We start from the raw sequence: 22209 nt of genomic DNA on the forward strand, positions 1-22209 counted from the left end.
ACGATAGCTCAAGTGGTAGAGCAGTGGTTTATTTAGCTGAAGGTCATGGGTTCCCGTTCTTGACACTAACTTTTTCATTTCGACCAATAAAAAGATTAATTAATTGAAAGAACCAGTGAGGAGTTCACTATTACTTTGTTCTTGTTGATTATTTAATTGAAAGATGTTATTTGGTCAATCAGACCATGAAATATAATGGAATTAATATTAATTACAATTAATTAAGGTTTTTAATTGAGATAAAAAAGTCAATGGCACGAGCGGGATTTGAACCCACGATCTTCGGCTAGATATGATGCTGCTACCACTTGAGCAATCGTCACCTCTATCCACTTGGACACCAACTTCCCATCTCAACCCCACATTTTTTGAGTTTTCCCTCCTTTTTGCCATTTTCTCGTGGGTTCGAATCCCGCTCGTGCCATTGACTTTTTTATCTCAATTAAAAACCTTAAATAATTGTAATATATTAATTGGTCAAGCAGACCACGAAATTAGTGAAATTAATATTAATGCTGAATTTACCCAAAGATTTAAAAAAAAAAATATTTGACATTATTCTAGAATTAGGACCTTTAAAACCTAAATTAATATATCTTAATAATTTAATATACATATCATTTGACACTGGCGAACTGAAACTAGTATATTCGATTATTTTTTATCTAAATGACAAATGAGAATCGGCACATAGTTGACCCAAAATCTAAACAAATTATTTTCAAAATTGCCCCCCCCCCACATTCTACTCTAAAATAGAATCTAGGTTGAAATATGTTATGATTTCATTATTTTTATTATATTTTTTGAAGCAGAAATTAAAAAATAAAATGATTTTTATTTCTTAGGTTTTATGTTGTCCATTTTATTTTAACTTATAACAATTTCATATATTCAATAAAACATAATTCACATCAATTTTAATATTTGTAAATGCAATCCTAATGGTACATTTCTTCTCAATTGCTTAAAAGAAAATCATAAACTTATTTATAACTGTTATTAAATTATCTTTATTGTTAATATAAGAAAAGAAGAAACTATAACAGAATTAATTGACTACATAAATTTATTTATCATGAGATTGCCTCCTGTGATCTGCAGGGTGATGAACCTTATTATCAATAAAGTTAATTCAATAACAGTTATAAATAATGGTTTTATAAGTAATGAAAGAACAAAAAGTTAACGAGAATTGTTCCGAATTGAATAAATGGGTCTATTAGAAGAAAAAAATTCCACTGTGAGTAGTGCCTTTGTGCCATATTTGATAAAGACGGTTCAACGACCTCAATTTAATATAAAAGAAAATCTAATCCGTAAACTAAAAACTACTTCACGAATATATTTATCATTTTACTATAAATAGAAATCCAATTGAATCAGATTTTATTGACTATAGCTAATGAAAAACCTATTTCAAATTTAATATACGAAAAAAAAGATAAATGAACTTTTAAAAGTGTTTACGTCATGAAGTAAGGTTTTTTGTTACAACCAATCAGTATTTTCTTGACGTTTCAATAAAAATATGCAATTAACTGTCTCCTTGACCTAGATTTTCCTCGGTCATAAATGTAATCTGTACTCTTAAAATGACTTGTTTTACACTTTAGGTTTAAAAAAGTGAAAACATGTTTTAACTAATAAATAATAAGAAATATGAGTAAATATAAAAATAAGAAGGTATTTTTGATTCAACAAATGATTCAACCAGAAATCCAGGCTAAAGTGCAAACTGATGACAGACGCAAATTTTTTCTGTTTTCATTTATCAAATAGCAATGGCAAGTATTAGAGAGTTCTCACTGAATACTAAAATAATAATTTAAATTTAAATTTGTTTTATGAATAATTTAAAAAATTCATGTAAACTATTATACAAATTACAAATAAGTGCCTAAATTCCTAAAATATAAATTATTTTGTAATATCAGCCACTTTGTAAAAAATAAATTTTATTAAATAAGACTATTTTAAAATAGTATATTTGCAAAATTTTAATTAGCTAAAAATAAAATTTAGCATTAAAAATTTATATAGCATAGCATAAAATTTAAATCAATTTTTTTTATGTTTATAAGAAATTTACATTATATATAATATAAATGTGTTATATTTTTTATAATTACATTTTATCTGATAAAGAACGTAGGATAAAGTGAGCCAAAAGTCAGACTAATGCATTTATTTTAATTGTTAAATAAACATCACTGTCTGAGAGACAAGATTTGGCTTTTTTTTTCTTTCTTTTTTGAAATGTTTAGTTGTGATTAACGTATATTGAAATACTCACATTTCATTTTCAGATAAAAGTCTATTTGATACTTCCATCTGTCTGCCGGCTTAAATCAAATACTCGAGACCCCTCCAGCGGCGTGTTACTTTGGACTTGATCCTTATCAGCCTGCTTGGAATGCCGAAGGCCAAAACAGTTGCGGTCTTCCTGATGACTATCTCCTTTTTTGCCCCGCTTTGTTATCAAAAGTAAAAGAAGGATAAGGATAAAAACACGTAAAAGGTTACTTGCATAAATATATTGTGTAATATACTTTTTTTTACAATTAAATCCTGTATGTACTAAAATAATAATGCACAATTATTGAGGTATCATTTTAGATATGTATATGTTTTCTTACTTTTTTTATTTTTAAAGGCTTCTTTGCCAATATTTCAACAAGTACATAATTAGATATGCGTTATAAAAATTGTTCATTTAAAATAAATTTACTTTACATTTATAAAAATTTGATATATTAAAAAATCCATCCTCAATAAAGGCACATACAAAGTGTATCAAATGCTTTATAAATTGTGCTTCAAACTGTCCATCGATTATACAAAAATATAATACATACAAAGCTTTTCTATACCTCAACTGAACAGTATAAAACGTTAAGGTATATTGTTTACATTTTTCATATAAAAATACTTTTAACATTTTAAATGGATATGACATTTGTTTCTTTTGAGAAAAAAAAAGAATTTTTTTTCTTGTTGCGATGCAAGCTTAAATTACGTTTATAATTGATACCATTTTGCACTAGTGGATACTACTTATTTAAAAAAAGAAATAACATTTTACTGTAAAAACATTGAAAATCACTTCATAATTAATAAATTTCAATAAATTACACACTACTAATTAAATAAATAAATAACATATTATTCCTCTTTTATGTTGTCCCTATTGAAATTTGGAGAAAAGAGGGAGTGGTTGAGATCTCAATAGACTGAATATGAAATTATCTGTTAGGAACCATCTGTGAAAACCTCATTGATGAGGAATTAATTATATGCCATGAAATGAATTCTAAACAGTACTTTTTTCTGATTGCAGCATAATGTAAGCTATAAAACATAAGAAGTGCATCAAGAGATGTCTGCATTTATTATTTTGATTATAGGAAAGGCAAAATTCATTTCTTTTGATTACACTTAAAAACCTACATTTAAAAGAACCAGTTCATCTATTATATACTTTTTCACACGTAACTATATAAAATACAAAAGACGATGAAAAAAATATTACTATTTATGAAAATAAAAGAAAAATACTTTGTTTAAAAAAAATCTTTGGAATTTTTCAATCGCCCTCACTGTATCATTTCTCTTATACCCCCACACACATTTGTATTTACACATTGTCAAACTCTTAAAATTATGTTGTCACTTATAAATTAATAACACTGACATTTTAAGATTCCAAATTTTGACAAATTTCAGAAAAATTTTCTCTCCAAAAATTGCACTTGCAAAAATATTTTTAATTTCTTTAAAATGAAACAAAGAAAATACCCTTAAATAAACTACAATTTAATTATAATAATTTTGTCAAACAGTTTGTTTTTAATTAAAAAAGATGATTTTTTAAAATCAGTTAAAAATCTTAAAAAATATTCTTTTAAAGGGTGTGAGTACAGCTAAATAATTTATTCTCTGTGCTGCAAAGGGTGAATGTCAGTTGGAAGCAAGCGGGCATCCAGCAGCGAAATAAACGAGTGGGTATTTTGAACTTCCTCCCCCGACCACACCAAGAGATTATATAAATTATCAGTCGCTCTTAGGATTTAAGAATCAGGCACTTGGTAAGTACTGTGGGTGGGGTTCGATTTGCTGTCCGATCTGCTGGCTCTGCTGCTGCGGCTGGGGCGTACCGGGTGACAGAAACTCTTTGTGGTAGATGTTCAGATGTGCTCTCAGGCTGTATTTGTTTTTGAAGACCTTGTTGCACAGCAAACAGCATGCCGGGTGGTACGCGTCACTGTGCCGTATCCGCATGTGTTTCAACAGATTCGACTTGTTCGATATGACCTTGGTGCACAGTGGGCAAGGCCGCCTTCCGTTTCGATCACCTGTAAAATCAAACACGTTCATATCGCCTTCGAAACTGTCACGATTACATTTTATCAGACTAGGTGTACTTTTTTCCCTAAACTAAGTTTATACTTGAAAATGCTGGAGTAAAAATATTCCTTAGCTATTCAATTAAAGAAGCTAATCGATTATTCTTCAAACATTTCTATTTTTGTTTCAATGGTTTCACGCTTGTTTTATATACATTTTATTAATTTTAGCAATCAATCGCAATAATCACTTTTCTACCTGTTTAGTAACTTAACTTTAGAAGCTAAAAATATTTGAGTTTAGGAAAAAAATTAATTATTTAAAAAATAAAGATGAGGATATGAGTGAAAGAAGTATTGGTAAAAAAATCTTTCTATATAAAATTATAGTTGTGTACATGAGTAAAACCTAAATGTGGCATTGGTAGACAAATTCTTGTAATATCAATTTTGGCCAAAATACCCATTGGCAGTTACAGATGAAAAGTCACACAAAATTTTAACTAGGGTCTTTAATTCATTTTCCCTTTTGAGTACCATTTTGCAATTTTTCTGCATCACTTGCATATTTAAATGTATGTTAATTTAAACATGTAATCATTTTAAAACAAAAGAAAGCAAAAATATGGCATATGGGGGGGAACCAGCCTTTTAATTGTTTCATTTTCAAAAACACTGTTTCACTAGCTATCATTAAACAAACTTGCTGTTCGCTTTCTAATTTTTAGATGCCTGTGAACTAAAGGTTCGACTTATAATAATAACAATTAACACTATCAAGTTTCTTTTTGTTATTTTATAATTCATTAAGGCAAAATGATTTAGTGGTACAAATAATTTAGTATGTCAGATGATTTCAGTTTCTCGCTATCATGCTGTGAACCTGTGAAGGCTAACCAAAACAGCAAGGATAGGCAGACAAAAAAGACCAAACTACAAATGTTTTGTACATTGCAAACCCCAGAAGAAGCTCAATAAACATGTACATTTACGATGAAGTTTAGTCAAAAGTTCTCATCTTATCTTTTTACTTAGTTGTTTGTAGTGTTATAATTTGAAACTGAACCATAGGATTTTATTATGAGTTAGAACAAAACAAAATAACAACCTGATGTAAGAGAAAGCCATCATAGAATCCAAAAAAATTAAAACTAAATTCTACAAAAATATTTGACAAAATTGAATTGAATTTTTTTGACAGACCCTTTCAAATGAAAATAACAAGGGATGTTTGGAAGAATAAAAACCATGAAACTAATAAAGGTCCTTATTTATGGTGCATAGATGGATATAAAATGAAAGGTCTAGTGAGGGCAGGAGCCAAAAGAACAAAATTTTGTTCCTTCTACCAAAACCTCTAGGCCGCACACCATTAATTTTCCAATCTGTGATCCATACAATATCACTCTGTGCACAAGAAATACTTAAAAAAGTGCAAAGCTCTTAGAGAGCCGAGCAGCACTCACAGCCTTGGACCTGCAAGTCAGTGAGGACAGTACCTTACTTCAAAACCTAGAAATCAAAGAAATAATAGAACTGGAAAAAACTTCTGCTATAGACTTTTGTCAACAGAAAATTATTTTCTTTATCTCAAAGCTGGTCTGGGAATGCCAAGCATATCTCAAACTACTGGTTAAAAAGGAAAATATCTGATTCTGGTGCCAGGACTCAAGGAAATGAACAGGAAAAAAAAATATTAAGAAAAACAGGAACAGCACCCTTCCTACCAGAACCACAAGTGGGCACGCCTCAAAGCATTTTAAATCAAAATTGAACACACTGAATGAATTCACCAGGTACAAGACAAAAATGCTCCTCAACAAAGAAGAAGAATTAATTAAAAATTGGGAAAAGCTGACAGAGAAATCTGCCAAATCATGTCAAAAACAAAAAACAAAAAAAACAGCAGAAACGTCAGAATGTGCACTAGGAAACGCAATATAGCCTGGAAACTTCGCAAAGGCTATATCAACGCCTCAGAAAATAAACAACTACCTTAGTTCATTGTAGTGCACTTTCTGCGGTATGGAAATAAAAAAGTCAATTCACTTTCCTAAAGATCTTTTAGGATGTAGTTTAAGAAAGAGGTGTTAAGTCACCATGACCCAGGAAGAGTCTTTTTCTTAAAAAAAAAAAAAAAAAAAAAAAAAAAAGTGAAAATTTTGAATAGACAACTAATTGGATACGAAAAAAATCAAAATATAAAATGATTGCCTATTATTATCAGCAATAATACTTAACTGGAATCTGCCTGGCAAACTACAGAAAACAAACTGATAATATGAACTATTTAAGGCTTTTATTGAATATTTTTGATCCTTGGTTTACCTTTAAACATCCCACTTAAGACATTCTTTTACGAAAAGGGCATATAATAAAAATAAAATCAAGTAAGTTTTCTATATTGCTAGTTTTATAGCTATTTTTTTTATTTATCATTACTGTTTACGGATGGTAGTAAATTATTTAAGATATTAAGAAACAAAACTATTAACTAACCCCAGTAAGACATTCTATCATTATAATTTCAAAATGTCATCATTGTCTTTTTAACATGCAGACCTCCACCCAGCCGATAGAGTAATCACTACCGGCTGTGATGATTCTCTGCTGAACTGTACTCAAAGCGATAAACTAATTAATGATAGTTGTGTTAACTTCCAGCATATTTTTAAAAACAAAAAGAATTCTGTAAATGTTAGAATAAGTTAGTTTTAATTATATACGTTTACAGTTTTATACGCAGAAATTTGCTCCCCACTTGTCGCAGTTGGTTAGTTGTTAGTTGACCGGGAACTGCCCCCAATGCAAGCTGAAGCCACTCATAAATTTTTAGACTTACTGTTCCACATTTGAATGTGTGCCAATCAGTCTGGCCTGACTTTAATCGTAGGCAATTGACAATTACATACAGATCAATTTCTGACGCTATGAACGGACCGCATGTGCGATTTGAAACAGTCCCTCGTTATAAATGACTGTGGGCAAAGGTAACAACACTGTTTATTAGTGAAATCCGAGTGGACGAGTCGCACATGGTACTTTAGGGCTGATTGGTTCTCGTACTTAATGCCACAATGGGGGCAGGTCCCTACCAGAGCAAGATGAGACCCTGAAAATAAAACTTTTGATTTCATCATTCTATGTCTGACAATTTTTCAACTTTTAAGTTAATTAATACCAAATAAACAGCAACTTTCTGCCTGTTTTCTTACACGATAATTTTTTTAGTAGTACATATTTAAATTAATACAAATATAAACCATAATTATTAAAAACTAATATAAAATACTTTTAATATTTTTCTTTGTGTATCAAATAAAGGCCAAGGTATTGGAGTTTTGTAATTGTTTATTTTTACTCTTCTAGGACCTTCTGCTTACGCAAAATATTTGAATATTAGAAAAGTATTTACGCTTCCAATGTAAAATGACAGATAAAATATTTTTCTTAAACTGGAAGTAAATTCTGAATAAAAGAAAACCCTTAACAGAAGAATATCTTGAAATGAAAGATTATAAAGTATGTTTATTTGAATAAATAGCAAAAAAAAAAAAAAAATTCCAGCATCTTGGCATAAAGAGATGTAATCAAAAGTTATGCAAATAAGAATTAATGAGAAGAGGCACAAATGAAACTAAATTCATTCACTGAACCCTTCAAATTTATCAAAAAGATACATAAGATTACTTCATTCTCCTTGGCATAAAAACAAGTTGAGGCTAAGGTCGTGCAATCACCAACTTCAATGTAACTTTTTTAGTGATGCTAGTCAAAAAATATTAGACACTTGTGTAGAGGTTTGGCAAAATTAGCCCCAGGAAGCCCTTAATAAAATTATTAAATATTGTGGTGTATTCTGTCTCTGCAAAAGACTAAATGTTAGTTACAAAATTTGTTAATGATAAAAAAAGATGCCAAATTTAGATTTCTTAATTCATTGCATTTTTAAATTTCTTTCCTACAGGCACCTTCATACCAACATATTTCACACCCAGAGAATGATCTTAGATGGTTAGATTTATTTTATTTACATCACAGAAGTGAAGTAAGAAGTCTAAATTTGGAATCTTTTTATCAATTACCAAATTTTAAAATTAACTTTTAACCTTTTGCAAAGTTCACCATAATATTTAACATTTTAATAGGGACTTCCTGGGGCTGATTTCACCTAACCCCTATGCATCTTATAATATTTTTCAATGTTCTTACATTTTTTGAAATTTAATTTAAATTGATTGAGCAGCTTTGCTAACACAATTTTTGGCCATTTTTACACTTAATATTTGTTCTTGGCTCCTGGGGTCCATTGGGCAGATGTGATGTTTTGACCTGTTATCACTAAAAAACGTTTCATTGAAAACCTCCTAACCATCATCCGCTTGTAAGTTTTAGTTTATTTAAGTTAATAAGTATTGCCCCTTTTTTTTTAATTATAAGATTTGTCATTGAATAAAACTGCTGGTAGTGAAAAATTATGCTATATAAGAGGTCGAACAAAATTTGTCTTAAATTTATTCGACATGTTGAATTTTTTATCCCCAACTGCACACCGTAATTAAAATTATTACCATTAGAAAAAAATTAACAAATAATTTAATTCCACAATGTCTAACATTTAATAATTTACAATACTTACCTGAGCACGCCAATTTTTTTCAAACGAGCCAAGACTCTCACTTCTCCAAGATTTAAACAATTATAAAAACCCTTTTTTTTCTTTCTTTTTTTTAACAGCACTATATAAATCAGCTTTTATTTTTATCATTTATGTGTTGAAAATTTATTAATATATAGCTTGAAATGACCACTTAAAACACAAAAGCAAATTAATAAGTCCCATTTGGCATATTTGTTATTTAAAATAACATCATAAAAAATTGAAAATAGTCCATTGCGGTTTAATTCACCTCTACCATTAAATAATATGGATAAATATTACAATTAATTAAGGTTTTTAGTTGAGATAAAAAAAGTCAATAGCACAAGCGGGATTTGAACCCACGATCTTCGGCTAGATACGGCTAGATAGATGAAAAATGGCAAAAAGGAGGAAAAATTCAAAAGGTGGGGTTGAGATGGGAAGTTAGTGTCCGAGTGGATCGAGATCACGATAGCTCAAGTGGGAGAGCAGCAGCGTATCTAGCCGAAGATCATGGGTTCGAATCCCGCTCGTGCCATTGACTTTTTTATCTCAACAAAAAACCTTAATTAATTGTAATATATTAATTGGTCAAGCGGACCACAAAATTAGTGAATTTAATAGATAAATATATTTATTAGTAATGTTTCAAATTGAATTAGATTGTTTTCCCCCAAGATCTTACTTTTCAAATACTTTACATTTTTCAACTGCATGCGAGGTATCCGTGTTACCTACAAACCAGTAAATGAACAACTTAATTCACATCCACCGAATACATGCATTCACTGCTGTTCAACACCCTATGAAAAGAAAACAACTACCCAACATGCACCTTCATTAAATGGAACAAATCACCTTGTAAATAACAAAAAATGTGGTCTCTTTTTTTTCTCTTTTTTTGGGGGGGGGAGGAGGTTGGTTGGCTCAAGTATAACTTATCAATATGTATAAACAAATTTGTTTGTTCGTGTAGATACATTGTAGTGTTCGAACAGTATCAGACACAAAAACAAGTAACTGCAATTAATAAAACCAAGTGACTAACGAAAAATCCCATCATACAAAACTACTTTCTTTCAAACAAATTGCCACACTCAAATAAAACATATTAAATTAATGTAATTAAAATAATGTAAAAACAATAAAATAAAATGTAGGAAAGAAAAAATAAAACAAAAAACAAAATGGCATGTCTTAAATAAAACCAAAATTGAAATAAATGTCTAAGGAGTTTTTCCAAAATTATAAATTGAATAACAAAAATAAGGGCCTGTTTACGGGTTTACAGATCCCAAAACAAAATAAATAAATAAGAAACGGGTGTCACACAATAGGGGGGGCCAAAGTAATTCACAAATAACTTGCCTCATTTTTAATTCTTTATTGAATTAAAAAGAAAAATAAATAAATAAACATTGTAAAATAGCGTCGTGCTAAAAAAATTCTGAAACAATATTACTTTATTTTTTAACATTTTTGTTTACATCTAAATATTATTGCTAAACTCTGTATTATTTTCTTTTATACCCAAATAGTCTACCAATCTATACAGTACAATAAATGACTCAAATATTATTTATAGTATTCCAAACAGTGTAATTTCATATCTTACTCTTAATAATAATGTATTTGGTAATAACTAAGTTAACACTAAATAAAGGTACTTTGGTAAATTTTATATCTGCGCTTTCCTCTTTCTCTCTAATAATGTAATCATATTTTTCTAGTTTTAAATTAAATTCACAAATAAAACTGAAATAAATTCATTTAAGCAATCAACAATTGTTATTGTACAATACTAAAACAAAGTTAATACAACAGCATATCGTGTTATTATAAATATAAAAAATATTTGTATCGCAATACAAATGCACTTACTTGAACATTAAAAAAACTACAAGACACAAAATGTCCTAAGCACTTAAGTTTAGTAATTAAGTAATTGATTTATTACTTATAACAGTTATACAATAATCTAATAATTACATCGTTGAACAATTATTCAAAAAGGCAAATGTTGTGTGATTTTACTTTTTTTATTTTTTAAATACTTTATTTTCTTCTTTTAAAACTAAATATGACTTGCTTTTTTCAGTTAGTTCTTGCAAATTGCACTTTCTACGTTTAAATAATTAATAATCATACAAAGATCACAGTCAATAGTCAACACAGAAAACATACCAATTGTTTTGTTTTTATTAAATAATAATTTCAAATGATTATTTAACAAAGAACAATTAATTATATTTGCTGTGGTGTCCAAAAAGGAAGCAAATATAAATCAATTTAAAACAATTTTTTTAAATAATTTAAAAACCATAATTGGAGGGATTCACCGGGAGATCTGAAAAATATCATCGCCTGTGCCTTCGGAGGGGGGCATTGTGCGTTTGAACGTGGTGTTTCCTTAAGTATTCTTTATTTTTGAACATTCTGTAACAAACGTTACAAGGCACTCTTTCGCCAGGCATGTGAACGTTACTTATATGCTGTCTCAGGTTTCCAGAATTTGAGAATACCTTCCCACACAACTGACACCTTTGAGGCTGCATACATCTCCATTCTCCTCGCCGCGAATCTGCAAACACCCCCCCTTTCATATGCAATATTCCAACCCTTTGTCTTCTTCCAACTTGGCACTTTTAGATATAACTCTTGTTAAGAATACCCATAGAATATAAATTCCAAGCAGTAAAACAATTCAAAAGGGACAATGGGTAGTCTTAATCAAGAATTGTTTTGACTATTTCTTTCCACCATTTAAAAAGGGATGTTTCTTTTTCTAAATATTCAACAATTGAGAAATGGATAGTCTTGCTATCAAGTTGAAACATTATTTTTAAATGACAACATGTAATATTCTATCTTCCTTCGAAATTTAATCAAAATCCCAAAATGTGACAAACCGTTCGCATTAAGGCATCCCTTTCAGTTCTCAATCTCAATAAAATTTTGAAAAAATACAAAATTAAAGTATTCTATAAAATAATTAACTAAAATGGTGTTGCAGATTTTTTCTTAAGAAAAAAAAAGTGATTTTCTAAACTGGGATCAGAGTCTAATTTTCAATTTTCAAATAGATTTACTTTATTTATTTATTTTTAAAGAAAATTACGGCCAGAATTTTAGAGCAACATATAGTTTTTAGCAATAAATCTTCATCAACAATCATTAACCACCCATAGCCCTTAAAATTTTTGAAACGTTAAAATATTAATGTTAAGAAAAAGCATTAAAATAATAAACATGCCTCATTTAGTTTAAAAAATAATTTTTCCAGTGATTTGATTTAAAAGCTAATTTTTACAAATGGATTTGTGTTTTACTTCATTTTCTAAGTTTTTTCTGCTGTAATTATTTTTCAATACGAATATTAATTTGCATAACCATTAATTAATAATTATAATTTCAGTTTTACTATTACTATATTAATTTCAAATAATAAAAAATAATTTGGACTAATATTTGGGTTAAATCTAGATTTTATCAAGTAGTTGAGTAAGTCAACTTTATGTACACGGTTCATTGGTTTTTCAAATAACAAACATTTTACACTTAAGCTTCAGAAAATTTAAAAAAAAAATCTGTTAAAATGTGATGTGTTAATGTGGTAATTGTAATAGTCTACAGTTAAATCAAACACCTGCGCTACTTTTATTCCCAATATGCAGAACAAGTGAGTTTATTTATTTTATTTTTATTTTTATTTTTTTGTCGATGTGTAACGTTAAAATGTGTTATTATTTTTAAGATTGTTAGGAATAAAATAAGTTAACTTAATAAAATAAGTTAAGTTATAATGACTTCAATTAGGTTGACTGGTTTTTGTGTTATATCAATATGGGCCTATTGCACCAATAATTATTTAAACTCAGTCATAATTCAAACCAAGTTCGGAGAGGGAGGAGAGAGAGAGGGAGGAGAGAGAGAGAGAAGGAGAGAGAGAGAGAGAGAGAGAGAGAGAGAGAGAGAGAGAGAGAGAGAGATTGTAAATGAAATAAAATTGCCGGACTTACTGTTGCTAATTAGAAAAACAAAAGACGGCTAGAACTATGTATAAGAACTTTCAATTAGTTACATTCCCAAAGATGATCAATTTTTATTGAAATGTATAAACAAAAAATGATTCAAATCGAAAGAACGCATCTTCAATTACACACAGATTATATTGTGAGGTTTATCTCCGAACTAGATTTAATTCACGTTCGATGGCCATCCAAGTTGAACCAGGTTCATAATTTGATCTCGGTTCAAGATAAATTGAAAAACTAGTTGAATATAAATAAGAATATTTCAAGAATTTTAGCATTTTTTAATGAAAAAGAGTAATTTTAGTTTAACTTCAGTTACTGAACTGAGTATAAACCAGTTGGTGCAACTCAGCCTAAATGACTTTGTTTTTAGTGTATTACAGCTACTAGAGGCATTATAATTCACACAGTTTTGTTGGACAAAATTGTGTTGTCTTGAACATTGATTTACAGGTTATAATTTGTAATGATCATTTAATTGCCCCCCCCCCTAAAAAAAATCCAATTTGATATAAACAAAAAATGTTTCACTACAATGTATGATCATTTAAATTGTAAATAAAAGCTCCAGGAGATTAGCAAGACAAAAATAAACTTGAAACCGGTATAAATTATATATTCATTGTAAAAACAGGGTCTAATATATTCCGGTATGACCACCGCAATTGTGTCGAATTACGAGTTTTTATTAAAATGAAATGTTTGTCTGAGGGTTGAAGTTGATCGTTGTTCGTCTGAATTTTTCATTATTCATCTTAAGTCACATTTCAGCCTAGTATATTCTGTAAATCGTTAAATGCTGAAGATGGCAGTTTCATTGTCTTACTAGATTAATATTAAGAATAAGCAGCCCATAGAAATAATCAAACTGCTGGCACTAATTTTTAATTATTAATTTAAAGAAGGAGGTTAATAATTTTAAAACGTATTTGTAATTTAGTGGAGGATGTTCTTGTGGAGGAAGCAATTGGGAACATTTTGTTTTTACTCTTTCTTAAGTGCACATAAATGAATGTTTTATTGTAAAATTAAAAGATTCAAATTTATATTTTAATATTTAATGACTATTGTGTTGTAAATAAGTATTTAAAATGTGTCTTCACAAGTAATGTAAATATTTCATCTCTAACCCCTTTCGGAAAACGTTAATAGTTGAGTATTAGGATAAGTGAGGTAGATAAGAATATTAGAAAACAATGACACAGCTCGCTGACTGAAGTTGTCAGTTATAAAATTTGCATTATAAAGGCAATAAAAGAACCAAAATTAACAAGTGGTATCCATTTCTCCAACATAAAGCTATTCTAATTCAACTAACTTCCCTAAGTCAACTTTAATGTTAATTTAGTAATAATGATGCATTCAAAGCACAAAATTTCTTACCACACAAATAAACGAATGGCGGTGTATGAATATGTATATAAATATTATGTACATAGTACAAAACAAGCATTTTAAAAATCTTTGTGAGTATGCTTTATTTACTTTCCTTTAAAAAATATCTAATTTTTTTTATACATGCCATTTTGTTTAACAACACAAAAAATTGACTAAAAATTTATTAGAAACACTTAAAATGTTTTTTTTTTAACAATAGAAAAATAGTTCACATCTTTTTATTGTAACTGAAAATAAAAATGCTAATATAGCAGAAATTGTGACTTTCCAATTGTTTGTTTTATTAATTATTTTTACTTAATGCTTTGCAGTCACTTAGGATAAAAGAAAAAAAGAAGAAAGAACTAGTTCATCACAACAAAATAATAAATAAAATACACCAAGCATTAAAAAATAAAATAAAATGAAAACATGCCAACACCTACAGCACACAATAATTATGAAATCACATACCTGCTGGTGATAAAAGTTCTGGTATTGATCCTTGGTTTTGAACAGGTACTGGAAATTGGCCTATAAAAATTTTATATTTTCAACATACATTTTAAATTTTTCACATAAAAAAAAATTAAATTAAAAGTAAATTTTAATTTACCTTGAACTGAATTTTCTAACAAAGATTGTGACGGTGCTGCTGTCCTTTGTCTAGCCAAAGTCTGTTGAAGAAGTGTCACCATTTGATCCCTTGAATTACCCATAACTCTATCCCTATCGCTAACCATGTTTTCATCCCCTCTCATATCCACTGATCCATAATTGCTTGTATTGACTTCGCCTCCATTCTCGGACTCCGACTCCTCACCCATAGACCCATCTTCATCCTATACAGCCATGTATTGAGAAGAACGTACTACAGTTATGTTAATTGGAAAAAAAAAAAAAAAAAAAAAAGTATTTACGTTTTTGGAAGCATCCATTTCTTCTGAGAACTCATTCTTTACGTTTTCTCCTTCGGCCTCCATTTGATTGCTGTCCTCTTCTCCGTCTTCGTGTTTAACTATCCTGACAGGAGCACCTTTCCTTCTTTTTATTGGGCTCTGAGGTGTCGCCGCTTGTTTTGTTTGTTCATCGTTAAAACTAGAAGCTGCACCCGCCAGACCTTTGATTTGTAAAAGTTCCGCCGTTTGTAAAAACGACGACAGTTTCTTTTCTGAGACATAAACCACACCCTGGTATACAAAACTTAATAAGGCTTCCACATCGTCAGGAGATACATCTTTTAAAATTACAACCGGATGTTCACACGGGTTTTCCTGTCGAGGAAATTAAACAGTCATTAAATAAATTCACCTACGAGACTATTTTACATACCTTGAAAACATTTCGGAAATACGGACTGCATGCAGAAAGTATCACTTTATGTGCTCTAAATTTATGCCCTTCACAGCACAGAGTAACATCAACCAAATATTCTTCAGTCCTTAAAATATCAAGTTCAGAGACCATATTGCTTTGGTAATTGTTCCATCGTAAACAGAAATGGTCTGCAGCCATTTTGAAATAGTTCTGAAATATTTAGGAAAGAATCATTTATCAAAATGCAAATTTATTTTTTCAATTTCAAAAATCAGAATTAATTATGAGAAAGACACATTCATTTTACGTAAGAGATATTTAGCGTATTAATTTGATTATCATAAATTAAAAATAGCCTGATTTCTACCTTTTGTTACATTTACTTTATAACAATCAACATATTTGATGTTTTCTTCTTTCTTATTCAAATATCAAAAGCCGTGCGCGCACGCATGCACACACACACATAAAGTACAAATTAATTATGTCATAAAGTAGAATTATTAAAGTCAGTACTTATTTAATGTTTTTAATATACGATAGCATAATCTTCGATACATAAAAAAATTCAATAGCATAACCAACTGGCCGAGTGTTTCCTTACATTCTTAAAAACACGTAAACTTTATCTTCGCAAATGAGAATTCCTATTGAAGTGTAAAAATATGTGAATTCCTATTGACAAGAGGAAGTGTAAACATCCTGGCCTGTTGTATTTTCTTTCATTTTGTTGGAAAGGATTAATTAATAAAACAAAATTACCGCGAGAGTGAGATATAAGGTACAAATAAACGTTATCTTCGACTCATAAAAAGTACTATTAACATTCCGATCCACTCCTGATATAAACAAATGCCAAATGGTAAGGATATGTGCATTGCTAAACATCTGACAATGTCACATAAATGGAAAAATAAACTTAACATAAATGAATTGTCCAAAATTGAGCCTCCCAGCTTTTTTTGGATATTGTCCTTACACCTATTACATAAAATGTTTACCAAAGACAATGTAAACTTTTGAATATTGTAATTTATTTCCGATCATTTTTGTCCATTGGTTACGTTTCAACTTCTCACCATCAGACCCTGAAAGGATAAGACACAAATGGCACAATAACACTTTACAAGCCCCAAGAGGAAATTTCGGTATTTAATTGTCATTTGATTTATTCCTCTCACTGAGAATTGGTTGCTAAAAATGTATCATTTGACCAATCTATAATATAATTTAACTTTCGATACCTTTAGGGATAAGGGATAAGGATAAAACAGGCGACCTGAAGGCCTTCTGCACCTCGACCTGAATAGGTCTATTGTGTTCCCCTGTTTTTTAAAACTCACTGACCAGCTCAGATTGTTAAACAGCCTCCATAGCTTTGATCTTCTTTGCGGGTTTTCCTGTCTTAGTTGCAAGAACTTGCACCTTCATTTAGATACTTTTAGTAGAACTGCAATTTGAACTTAACCAATCAATTTGGTTTGCCTATCCTCAATGTGTTGGTCTGTCAAATGCATTCAGTATTTTGCCATCTGAGAAACTGAAGACCAATATGATCAGTAATGACCAAATTACAGGTTCATCATCTTCAATGAGTAAAACTGTTAATTCAATCCACCATTGTCTATGCCATGGTAGATTGAAAAATAAAACTTTACTTAACACCCAAACAACTGCTCCAAAGTTTACAGCTTTTTTTGTTCATGGTGTTTCTTCTTAACATTGAGGAAGCTGAGAAGTATGAAGAGTAATTTTGGTTATGAATACCAATCGATTGTTGCTTTCAGGTAAAATCTATAAAGCACTGATAATAAATTGGCCCGGCTGGTGTTCTTCACTGTCAGTTTGTACTTGAGCATTGTTTACAACAGAAGGAGGCCGGTTTTGAGTGAAAAGTATGGTGTAAAATAAGCATCATCATCAAATTGTTATCCAACTACAAAAAAATAGAAGTGTGATGTTGCTGCATCATATGTCACTGGTTGGAAAGTATAAGCAATGAGTAAAAATGATAAGAAACTGAGAGAATGTTAGCTTAATTTTATGTGGGCTGTGATGGTCAATTCTTTAGGGCATCTGATTAGCCACTCAAGCAGTTTTGGGTTCGAATGTAGGCACTGCCCTTGTAATTTTGTATCGGTTTAAAGTGGTCAACCCCTTATCCACAACTCAATGACAGTTGGACATTAAGCCCTCCTGGAATAGGAATTATTTTTCTAAATTTAATCTAATTCCTAAAAAAATCAATTATCTAATTACCCCCTGTTTTAAACAAATATCAACACCAACAGTAGGAAGAATGTAGGAAAAATTAATCAATGTAACATGCTTTAGATAAAATTAATCTGCATAGTATTGAAAAGGTACCTAGGCTAGCTATTTCTGGAGTTTTTGCTTTTGTTTTGCGGCACAACTTAATCATAAAAATGTGAGTTCTAGTTACATGAAGAACAAAATGCCATTTACTTTGCTCATAAAAATGGGGGGAAGCCTCTGTCGTACAGTTATGCAAGAATTTGTAAATTTTAAATTCTGTCCTTAAACAACTTGTACACTGTTTTGCAAAGAGAAAAAAAATGGTAAAGACGCTTTTTTTCTCCCAATTATTATGAAGGGCTAGCATATAACAGGATATTTCTTTTTTTACGTTTTGTTTTGTTAAATATCATTTCTCTGTTGAACAAAATATTAATTAAATAGTTCTAGAGGTAAAGAAAAAATAAACGAGGCTAAGGCCTGGCCATCTGATGATAAAAATGGAAAAAGTAAATAAAAATTGGGTAAACCTCAGAGAACCTGAATCATAAAAGATCTGGGATCATCTTCACCTTAATTAGAATAGGCCATATGTGTTGACACATGGACACATTCTTTTGGACCAAAGCCTGCAAATGTGTATACTGAGAAAGGTTTCTAGATCCCCCGACCTATGTCGCTTCAAATAAAGAACAAGAATGCTTCCTAATTTGAGAATTGGAATTGGAATCTCTGGGGCTTCTGTTTTAATCTGTGGAGAAGAAAAAACTCTTTTGCTGGAAAGAATTTATTCATGTATGTATTCATTTAGAACCGGTTGTTCAATAATTTGCTGGAATAATGAAGAGCGGTCAGGTAAGAAGTATTTTAGAAAAATATATTTCATTTTTTTGCCAACATTTATTTGGGTCATATTTAGGGCCTAGGTGGATTGCAAAACTTATTTCTCCAATCGAAATATGTTTTCTAATTCAACCAGGCCATGAAAATGACCCGAATAAAAGTCGAAATGTCAGGGAAAAAATGAAAAAAGGTCTTTTTCTAAAGTACTTCATTTCTGACTACTCCTCACTTATTCGACAAATTAATGTTAAAAATAAATAAGTTACATTATTACTTGTAACAGGGGCTGAAATGACCCATCAGTCCGGGAGCCTACACTGTAATAGACTATTATATTTTAATAGTTTAATTTAAAAATACAAACTAACAAAGGCAAAAGTTTGAGGGCTGGTTATTTTGCACAACTGTAATGTACAAATATACAATAAAGTTAATCAATTGTAAATTTTCTCTTGGGAGTCTGTGGTGAGATGGACCTCTAGTTTGGTATTTATTAGTGGGTAGTGTGAGATGACTGATGTAAGAAAATCAAATATCCGTTACCCTAATTGAGTGAGTGACAATACATAGGAAATAATGTATTTAAGAATGAGTGAATGTGTGCTTATGTTACTGCATGTAACAGGGGCTGAAATGACCTGTCAGCCTAGGAGCCCAAGGCTGAAACCTGACTGCAGCAGTGTCAAGTGATTCTCATGACGTCTAATTCTGAAAATGCAAACTAACCAGGGCCAACAGTGCCTTTACGGGTTCATGCAAAATAAATGCAGGTATTCCTTTTCGCTTCACTTTTAATACCAATTGTGTAAACAAAACTAATCCAATATGCTATGGGATACACATCATTTTATACCCTATTTATCTCGCCTTTTTTTTTCTCTTACAATCCTTTTTGAAAAAACATTTAATTCAGTCTGTTCAATGCCTTCAACAAAATGATGTCTAAGAGCCATTTTTAGGACAATTTATTTCTATGAATTAAACTTGGGAAAAGTACAGCACAAACTGCAATTAATGACATTGGGGGGGGGGGGCAAGGAACCACAAATGAATCTACAGTGCAGCGTTGGTTTCAAAAATTCCGTAATGAAGATTATGACTTCACGAGCAAAGGTGGTGGCCGTCCTTCTGCTGTTGACAACGACCAGTTAAAGGCTATAGTTGGAGCTGACCCCATAAAAACTACTCGAGAAATAGTGGAAGAACTGTTGACCAATCCACAGTCATCTGCATCTGGAAGCTATTGAGAAAACAAAGCTCACCAAGTGGTTCCGCATGAGCTGAACGCCAAAAGGATCGCAGGTATGAAATCTGTTCAATGCTTTCTGAACGCTTTAAAAATGATACATTTATCAATCGTATAGTAATGTGTGATGAAAAACAGATATTGTATGACAACAGACAATGTTCTAGACAGTGGCTGAATAAGAGTGAAAAACCTGGGCAGTTTCCAAAGCCAAGCTTACATCCAAAAAAAAATTATGGACACTGTCCGGTGGTCATCTGCAGGACTCATTCATTACAGTTTTCTCAATCTGAGTGAAACCATCACTACTGAAAAGTACTGCAATGAAATTAACGGGATGGACCGAAAACTGCGACATTTATGGCCAGCATTGATCAATTGGAAGGGGCCTATCATCCCTCATGACAACGCATGCCCATAACGTACTCTGGCAAGACTTCATGAGTTGGGTTACGAGGCTTTACCACATCCACCATACTCACCAAGTCTTTTCCCTGCAGATTATCACTTTTTTAAACAGCTCAACAACTTTTTGGATGAAAAACGGTTCAGAAGCCAGACACTGAAAATACATTTCAGAAGTTTGTCGATTCCAGAGACCCTAATTTCTACTCTTCTGAGATTAATGCATTGGTTATGCGTTGGAAAAAATATATATAGTAATGGAATTTCTTTTGATTGAATACATTTTGTTGAAGTTAAAATGTAGCTTGTTTTTACTTAACATCAAAAACCTACATTATTTTAGCATCAACCCAAATTAATAAATTAACAGTTAAAAGTTATTTAATTGTCAATTTCTTCTTGGAGACTGTGGTGTGATGGACCTGTAGTTTGATAATTACCTGTCAGACCAAAACAACGATAGGCAGACCAAAATGATCAAAAATGACCAAACTAAAAAATTAAAAGAAATAGAATATACGTTCTCAAACGTGTATAATTGTCAATTCGTAATTGAAAAAGACTTTACATCTACAATAAAAACAATAGACACATACAACAAAATTTTCGCAAAAATATTTATTTTTTTTAATGAGTGTTGTGTAGCGTGCAAATGACACTTGAAAAATTATTTTGAAAAAAAGAAGCGTTTGTTTACTTTAACGCGCTTTATGTACTGAATTGTTTATTGTTAATAATTAATTAAACAATTCAAATCGATCATGCTTCACACGGTTAAAGGCATGCTTGAAAATTAAAAATATTACCGATACACACAAGAAGGTATTTAAGGTTATTATTATCAAAGGAGAAAGTTTGTGATTCCTTCTTTTTTTCTAATAAAATTTTGGATGTGTATAAGAAAAGAAAAATTGAAAAAATAAATAAATTAGAGAAAATTGTTTAGAAACTTGTGTCTAACCTTTTCCGCCGTCTAATTAGTTAAATAAAATTAATTAAAATTCCTAGTTGACTTTCACTTGTTTCCTCCTTTCCACGGCTCGATGCGATCTCCGTCCGGCCGGACCCGTCCACAAACGGCATTTGCTGCCTGGCGTTGTTTTTATATCCGAGGAGGCGGGCGAACTTCGCGTGTCGGGTTCTTCGTCGTGACGGGTCTGGAGTTCTTTGGTCTGCACAAATCACAAATTTGACAAGCCCCGAAGAGTTCTTTTTTTTGTGTTGATTGTTGAGTGTGTCGGGGTATAAAAATGTCTGCCGGGGCCCAGCGCAGATCCCTGATCGTCCGTGGCGCTTATCGATGACGACGATGGTCGATCATCAAACCATCGATCTCCGGACAACGATAGCACGAAGTGCATTTAACTCGGATCCTACTTAAAAATTTAATTTCCTTCGAAAACCTTTTCTTGGAAAGTTTCTACTAAAAATCATATTAACAAATGTCTCATTTTAACTTTTCTTCAATCTATCACGCCTATATGAACGTCCGTATCAATTGAGGCACTTCCTGTATCAACTGCACTCGTAGTACCAAGTACTTAATTACAAAAAGAATGGGGCGGAAATATGATTGTGATCAAGATAAGTCACAAGTGAATTCATTCTTATCATGAGTTTAAATGATCTAAATATCACAATATAATGTTACATTTGGAAAATGTGTTAATTTGCTTAAATACATGTCTTTTTGAAGAAGCACAATTCTGAGTGTATGGCAGTACCAAGTTATTAACAAAACAA

General features: G+C 30.8%; 2 protein-coding genes and 2 long non-coding RNA genes across 7 annotated transcripts in view; 2 read left to right on the forward strand and 2 right to left on the reverse strand.

The window, feature by feature from the left end:
• LOC106673095 (organic cation transporter protein) overlaps positions 1 to 2385 on the reverse strand; it is a 15677-nt gene extending 13292 nt beyond the window's left edge. Inside the window, exon 1 of the mRNA XM_014405053.2 lies at positions 2297 to 2385. Coding sequence (XP_014260539.1) covers positions 2297 to 2334 — 38 coding nt within the window. The 5' untranslated portion in view covers positions 2335 to 2385. The remainder of the gene's footprint in view (positions 1 to 2296) is intronic.
• The window catches only part of LOC106673099, a 22597-nt gene extending 19888 nt beyond the window's left edge, over positions 1 to 2709 (forward strand). The window contains exon 2 of the long non-coding RNA XR_002910431.1: positions 2310 to 2709. This is a non-coding gene — a long non-coding RNA (uncharacterized LOC106673099). The remainder of the gene's footprint in view (positions 1 to 2309) is intronic.
• Positions 2522 to 21765, reverse strand: LOC106673098 (protein bric-a-brac 2). 4 transcript variants are annotated; one of them, XR_002910429.1, is made up of 7 exons: positions 21428 to 21765; positions 15732 to 15926; positions 15320 to 15673; positions 15016 to 15241; positions 14874 to 14933; positions 7189 to 7458; positions 4269 to 4355 (listed from the first exon to the last, which is right to left on the reverse strand). XR_002910429.1 is itself a non-coding variant. In XM_014405060.2 (6 exons), the coding sequence occupies exons 2-6, from the start codon at positions 15912 to 15914 to the stop codon at positions 4078 to 4080; spliced, it is 1101 nt and encodes a 366-aa protein (XP_014260546.1). In that variant the 5' UTR covers positions 15915 to 15926; positions 21428 to 21764; the 3' UTR covers positions 2522 to 4077. The 4 variants fall into 4 exon arrangements, 3 of the variants coding, with proteins under 3 accessions (XP_014260546.1, XP_014260547.1, XP_014260548.1); XM_014405060.2 differs by lacking the exon at positions 7189 to 7458 and having other exon boundaries at positions 2522 to 4355; positions 21428 to 21764; XM_014405061.2 differs by lacking the exons at positions 7189 to 7458; positions 21428 to 21765 and adding an exon at positions 19359 to 19482 and having other exon boundaries at positions 2522 to 4355.
• Positions 19546 to 20765, forward strand: LOC112127171. Its single transcript, XR_002910430.1, has 2 exons — positions 19546 to 20117; positions 20200 to 20765. It is a non-coding gene; the product is annotated as an uncharacterized LOC112127171 (long non-coding RNA).
• Positions 21766 to 22209: the final 444 nt, after the last annotated feature.

Source organism: Cimex lectularius, unplaced genomic scaffold (assembly GCF_000648675.2).
Source record: "Cimex lectularius strain Harlan isolate CLEC.00 unplaced genomic scaffold, Clec_2.1 scaffold205, whole genome shotgun sequence".
Taxonomy (NCBI): Eukaryota; Metazoa; Arthropoda; class Insecta; order Hemiptera; family Cimicidae; genus Cimex; species Cimex lectularius.

What these genes read in the sequence shown, in the direction of transcription:
- LOC106673098 (XM_014405060.2), bottom strand. Translation starts at nt 15,914, where the DNA reads ATGGCTGCAGACCATTTCTGTTTACGATGGAACAATTACCAAAGCAAT. An exon ending in ATTTCCGAAATGTTTTCAAG is followed by an intron (nt 15,674 to 15,731) that starts GTATGTAAAATA and finishes TTTCCTCGACAG; the next exon opens with GAAAACCCGTGTGAACATCC. An exon ending in GTTAGAAAATTCAGTTCAAG is followed by an intron (nt 14,934 to 15,015) that starts GTAAATTAAAAT and finishes AAATTTTTATAG; the next exon opens with GCCAATTTCCAGTACCTGTT.